This window comes from Amphiprion ocellaris, chromosome 17 (assembly GCF_022539595.1).
Source record: "Amphiprion ocellaris isolate individual 3 ecotype Okinawa chromosome 17, ASM2253959v1, whole genome shotgun sequence".
NCBI classification, from domain to species: domain Eukaryota; kingdom Metazoa; phylum Chordata; class Actinopteri; family Pomacentridae; genus Amphiprion; species Amphiprion ocellaris.
Window position 1 is genome coordinate 12,445,357 of NC_072782.1, and position 6,772 is coordinate 12,452,128.

Genomic DNA, 6,772 nt, shown 5'->3' on the forward strand with positions numbered 1-6,772 from the left:
ATCAGAGTTATTATGGTTACTGCATGTGATCTGTTGTTACAGTCTGGAAATGCATTATTACTGTATTACGTGTATGTATTATTTTAACACAGTTTTGTGCTGGAGTTAAATCTTTATCTTCATCTTTTCTGCAGATGTATTGGTTTCAAATATTGGTTCTACATATCCATGATTATCAATGATGAATAATGGTATTAGACCAAGAAAAATTCAATTAATGAGTAAATTGATTGACTCCTAGTGAGGACAACTGTCTTTAAAATTAGCCCAAAGGCAGTTTAATAAATGCTGCAAACAATCTATGACATGGACACCAGCAGCGTTTTGAATGCAGACTTTTCCAAACATAAGAGAGGTTTAAATATAAGAATAAGTGACATACCGAATATTGCCTCATCTGGAAAAGAGTTTGATGGATTACATCAAAACCCACACCAGCTGACTGCTGGGAGCTCAGTGAGGGGGAGGAAGACAGTGTAGAGGTGGAGGAGGACATGGAAGCAGCCAAGGCTACTTCCACCCACTCCAGCAGAAACTTCAGAGAGCCCCTCTGCATGGCGAGACCAAGGAGCAGCTCCAGCGCAAGCCTCCGACCAGTCGGATCTGCACCACCGCTCCCACTGCTCACTGACGTCTTCTTTAGGAAGTCAGCCACCTGTGCCAGGCAGTCCAGACCCACTGAGGGGATCTTATTCTCATTAGCCAGAGAAAGTGGTGGCAGCGAAGTCAGCACAGAGGAAGCTGTGGCGAGAACATCATTGCAAAGCACCGACTCCGGATGCACAGAGGCTGCGTACCTCCAGTTCTGCTGCAGTAACGAGAAGAGCAGACTCAAACCCGTCCTGACACCCATTTCTATGAGAACATCTGTACCTGACTTGATTTTGGATGCTCCCCCTGGCAGGCAAGGCTCTGACGCCGGCTCAATTTGCCCACATTCAGCCCCACTGTCTGTAGACTGGGAGGGCAGCTGCACACGGAATTTGTCATGATATTTGCTGTGAAGTGCGTAGTAGATCCTCTGTAGAACTACCAGCCTGTGGTGGAGGCCCAGGGTGTAGGAGGTTTGCGTCAGCATGCGGTGAGCCAGCCATCGCTGGCTATGAAGCAGGGATGACAGGTACTCTTCTTTCTCCGCCGATGCACTGGACTCACACTCAAAGTCTGGTAGGCGTGGGCCAACAAGTTCTTGAATAGGTTGGGCCAGAGTCACCACTTCCTTGTTGTAAAGGAGCTTATTGTAGAGCACAGCAGCATCATGCCTCCTGGCTGTCTGTACGCTGTCTTCAGCTGCCCAGGAGCTATTGAAGTGCTCCTGCCACTTCAGCAACACATGGGTCTGACAAGGCACCATGTCTGAGCATTATCTATACTCCAATGTACACCTAAAAAACACAGGGGGAAAAAATTAAAAGAGGTAATGAGGCCTGTACTGTATATTGGCAGATTTCTAAAATTCACACATACATTCCCACAAACGTGATTAACATAATGAAACGCCATTTTTATCGCAGTCATCAATTTACAGGCAACATCTGCTGCCAAAAGCCAACGTTCTAATGTGTTTTCCTGCCAAGTAAATTCAGGATAAAGGTGTCAGGTTTCTCCTCGGCGTTGGCTCTTTTCCAACATACGGTATATCCAGGCTATTGCCACAAGCCCAGTGGGTATCATTGAAATAGGTCAGCTCACCCTTGGATAACAGCTAACCAACACACCCACGCTAATTAGGGGACTTCTGTCTCACACTGTATTATGCCATACAGTACAAAGGGATACTTATGCATTTCACTATGTATCATAATTTAATTCCTTTATATTTTACATCTCAGTCATCATCTCAAAGTTGATCACCTGACGCTCTGTCTGACAATCCCATGTAAAGACAACCGGCGCTCCAACTAACCCCGTTATCTGTCGGCATTTTTGTTTGCCTTCCAACCAAATAAGGAACAAGTCTGTTGCTGCTCAGTGGAAATATTGTACCTCAAAGGGAGCTGCTTTTCTGCAACTCAGAAATACAGATTTCAGTTTTTTGCATTTTAGATGTTAGATGTGGGGTGTTTGATTGGACTCATCCGTATGAAAATTATGTAATCTGCATTGGAAGTTAAAGCCTGGTGGACCCCATGACAGTCACAATATGGACGTCAACATTCTTGGCATAGAGGCCAGTTTTATGGGAATACCAGTTGAAAGGCATTAGCGAAAGCACATCTACCTTCATGAACTTAACCATGTAAGAGCAAAAGCAGTTTTGACACCCATGCAACTGTTTCAAAGACAATGCCAAATTTCTAGTATGTTCAATCATGACCAAAATATTAATAAATTTGAATTCTTGTCAAGCTACACATCAGTTTGAGTGTGAACAAAACAGCATAAATAATGATCAGGATGGCAGAGTAGAATAGAAAACTCCATTCTCTAAACAAAAACTTGCACCAAAACATGAAACGTTATGAGTGAGAGAATGCAAGTTATAGGCTGCTAAACATGTGAGCATGCCACTTTGACCGCAGTTACTGAGCGTCATCTCTCTTGCCGTGCCTGAGGCCTGTGGGGCTATATGGTTTCCACTCTGGCCAAAAATAACAGCAAGCATTGATATAGTGGTGGGCTTCACAGTCAGACAACCACCAACAAGAAACTACCAGCAATGTAAGGCACAAGCATCACTGACTGCTGTGGTATCTGTTGTTCCAGGTGGCCTTCTAAGTTAGGGGATGGGGATGTTAAAAGCCTCAGAACAAAGGTGAAAAGGTTTTAGGTCAGAAGTTTATAAAATCCTAAGTTAATCATCAGCTCTCTTAAAAATTAGTTTATTGTTTTATTGCTTTATTGCTATTGCTTGTCCAGACAACGAGGCACCGGTAACCATACATCCCATCACCTGCTCGGTTTCATGTGAAGAACCCACCTATATGAGCTAGGAGAAACAGTTGTTCTGCAGAGTGATTCTATCAGGCCTTGAATCCTCTCACAGGCATGTCATGGTCTCTGTGATGCTGTCTTTGTTTTAATAAACCTTTTATATATAAACAAGACGGTGTCAGCGGAGAATTTCTTCACCATCTTCACATCATCGCTACACAAGAAGATACAACACTGCAAACCAGCAAATGCTGATCTAGCTCAAGTATTTACAGTAAACGGACATAAAAACAAACCTTGTATTGCTCGTTTCAAGTACAAACGTCCCAATTGTTAAAACAAAGTAAAAACATGAAGGCTTATTTATAGGTGGGATGTGTTATTGATAAAGTGACAGCATACATACATGAAAAAGCAATATCAGAAATAGATATATACGATTTAGAGGAAATGTAAAAGATTTATTTCTTTTCTTTTTTCAACACAGTGTCACAGTACAGATACTGATGCATCAAATTTAGCTTCTATTCTGGACCATGATGCTAAAGAGAAATTTAGTACTAAATTATCACTGGGACTGCAACTTATGATTAACTTCATTGTCAATCAACTGACAATTAAACACTATAAAAATATAACAAAATAATAATAATTTAAGATCAGTGTGAGGGCATGTTTTTGTCTAACTAATCATCCAAAATCCACACCAAAAAAAAAAAAAACAACACTAACCCTAAGTTATAATCTAATGAGACTGTGCAGCTACAAATTCTTTTGACAAGATCAGACTTTTCTGCAAGACAGCTGGCCTTGATCTACAAGAGGGTGACAAGCCAGACACATCCTCCTCCAGTTTGATTGAAGCTTGATGAGGTGGTTCTGGCACCTGGATGCCCCTCAGACACCTCTATCTGAACCTAACAGGAGGAGACACCTAAAGAGTGACTGAGGACCGGCTGGAGATGAATACCTCTTCTGAGGTGATGAGGGCTGTAAAGTCATCCAGAAGGAGCTGCAGGAAGTTGCTGGACCAATTAAGGGACGTTTGGGCTGTTGTTGCCAGGGCAACCATGAGCACAGTTTAGACAATGGATGCGTGGATGTCTGTTAATCACAAATTAGCACTGGATAGATGATTATAAACAGCATTTGTTCACGAATAATTAATTACAAAATGCCCGACTGCAACTTAATTCTCCTCAGCTACGGGTATAAAAGGACAGGGAGCTAAAAACAAACATAATGCAACGTTGCTGGAAGTTAACATGAAGCTAGGAGGGCGCCGTACAAACAAGCTAATATAATATTTTCGCTTATTTACAAAAAACGACAGTGTTGCTATGGGGCTTCTTTCTTCAAAGCGTTTGTCAACATTTTGGCAGCTTTATCGCGGTTTCACATCTTGGCTCGCTGTGACACTGCGGCTCCGCGACACAGCGACACAAACAGTGAAATATGGGCATTAGAAACGCCGTGTCATTCACAAACACCGGTAACATTATTCTGCATCTGCGGTGACAGCTGAGCTAACGCAGTGCAGTTGCTAGTCTGCTCCATGGCTGTCAAACCGACCAAGCCCCTCCGCTTGTTGGCTGACAGCTCTCAGAAAAACACCCCCGGAGGTCGTCTGCAATTATGCAGTCATATCTTAACCTGGCTGTTGTGAAATTTACAAGAAAAAACAAACAGACGGCGGGCGTGTAAGTTACCTTGACAGTAAACCGCCGCCGATAAACGGTTTGCGTTACCTGTCCCGTCCCAGTGAGGTCTCCCTTGGACGCGAATATCATGTCAGCTTCTCCTCTTTCCTCTTCTTCGGTGGTTTGAAGCACTAATGGTCGCCGATGCTGGATCACTGTGTTATCGCCACCGTGTGTTTAGGAGTGAACTTCCTCCTCTTCCGCCTCCATCGTCAACATCATCCTTTTTTTTTTTTTTAAACTCATCCATCATTTATTATTCCAGCCTCCACTCCTGCCTAAGTCCAATAAATGAAGCAGGGGAACTTCCCAACATGATCTCCTTTTGAAATATGTACAGTCAATGTTGAAAACAAATAATGAACATGCTGTGACTGCTTCATATACAGTTAGGTACTTAAATTAAAACACAGTTTTCAGCATCTTGGCTCTGTACACTACTACAATGGATTTGAAGTGAAACAATGTAGCTGTGACTGAAGTGCAGAAATTCAGCTTTAACAGCTAGAAGATCCCTGGTTCGGGTCCCGGCCTGGACCTGGGATCTTTCTGCATGAAGTTTGCATGTTCTCTCTGTGAATGCGGGTCCAAAAAAAATGCAGAGATTAATTGGTGATTCTAAATTATCCATAGGTGTGAATGTGAGTGTGATTGTTTGTCTTTATGTAGCCCTGTGATAGACTGGTGACCTGTCTGGGGTATCCTCTGCCTTCACCCTAAGTTAGCTGGGATAGACTCCAGCCCCCCTGCGGCCCTATTGAGGATGGAGCGGTGTATAGATAATGGATGGATTTTCAGCTTTAATTTGAGGGCAACTACATCCAAATCAGTTGAACGGTGGAGGAATTACAACACATTTTATATGTGCCCAGCACCACCAGGGACCAAATCGAGCATCAGGTGATGTCTGTGGGCTCCAGACTTCAGGATGTCATTGACTGCAAAGGATTTGTAATCAAATATTAAAGGTGACCATTTGACTTGTGATTATGCTAGCTTGTCTAATTACTTTTGGTCCCTTAAAAAGGTGGAAGGCACATATTAAATGTGTTGTAATTCCTACACTGTTCACCTGATTTGGATGTAAATACCCTCAAATTAAAGCTGGAAGTCTGCACTTCAAGCACTTCTTGATTGTTTCATTTCAGATCCATTGTGATGTACAGAGTTGAAATGCGGAAAATTGTGTCAATGCCCAAATATTTATGGACCTGATTGCATCTGCCAGAACACAAGAGTAAATGCCTCACTTCAAAAAACTTTTAAAACTCCACAGACAATTTCTATAATATTTTGTTATTTTTATAATATTTGTCTTTACTGGTGCAGTATTCACTTCTTTCAATGTTTATTCTTGCAGTTTTTTGTAAAGCACTCCAGTTTTGAAAGGTGTACAGGAATAACGATTACTGAAATCAATAAAGTGAAATAAATGAAGCCGATAAAACACAGACTACCTTTATTTTTATTGATCGAGGTACTAGAGAAAGAGCCTACACTGTAGAGGGCAGGTTGAAACTCTGTGCTGTTTAAAGAGGCAGTCCATTGATTTTCATGAGGTTTACCACTCAGTAAACACACAGCTGCATTTTGTGTTCTGTGGCTTTGGAAGGAGCTGTGTGAAGTCTGAGAAAGTAGCTGGTCGTGTTGCATTATGGGAAATGCAGTCTATTAGGCCCTCAACCAGAAGCAGAGACTAAACAATACAGGATGTCAGTTGTTGCTGCATTTGTCTGTTATCTTAAGATCTTTATTGCTCATTTATGCAATGATGCAATTTTTCTATAATGTCAAATAATTGAAAATAGACATTTAAAAAAACAGCTTTATTTCCTTTAGTTCAATAAAGACATAGACAGCAAGCAATGCTGTAAGATTGCAGTTTTATTTAATTATAGATGACAAGTAGCAAAAACACAGGGGAAAACATTCATTACAAAACTGTGCATAATATCCACCTCAAAAATCTGTATTTTTAATTTTTTTTTTTTTTTAACAATATTTGAATGTAACTTCACACTATTTTGGCTTTATTTAAATCAGCAATAAAAGGGAAATGATTAACAGTTTATCACAAATATTCCCATTTTCTTAAATTACATGTAATATCTAAATATGCAGTGGGAAAAATAGTGAGAAAAAATATTAATTTCCATGTCGACTGTAAAAAATTTTAAAAATAAAATTTAAAGCCAAAA

General features: G+C 41.0%; 1 protein-coding gene across 9 annotated transcripts in view; it reads right to left on the reverse strand.

Moving 5' to 3' along the window:
* Positions 1 to 4,693, reverse strand: part of LOC111575636 (probable E3 ubiquitin-protein ligase HERC1) — a 47,582-nt gene extending 42,889 nt beyond the window's left edge. For 8 of the 9 annotated variants that reach the window (XM_023280883.3, XM_023280884.3, XM_023280882.3 and 5 more), the window contains exons 1-2: positions 4,584 to 4,683; positions 383 to 1,385 (exon numbers count right to left, since the gene is read on the reverse strand). In XM_023280883.3, the coding sequence (XP_023136651.2) occupies positions 383 to 1,354 (972 nt within the window). In that variant the 5' untranslated portion in view covers positions 1,355 to 1,385; positions 4,584 to 4,683. Of the gene's footprint in view, positions 1 to 382; positions 1,386 to 4,583 lie in introns of all 9 variants that reach the window. The other variant, XM_023280880.3, reaches the window with a different exon arrangement.
* Between the last annotated feature and the right edge of the window lie 2,079 nt (positions 4,694 to 6,772).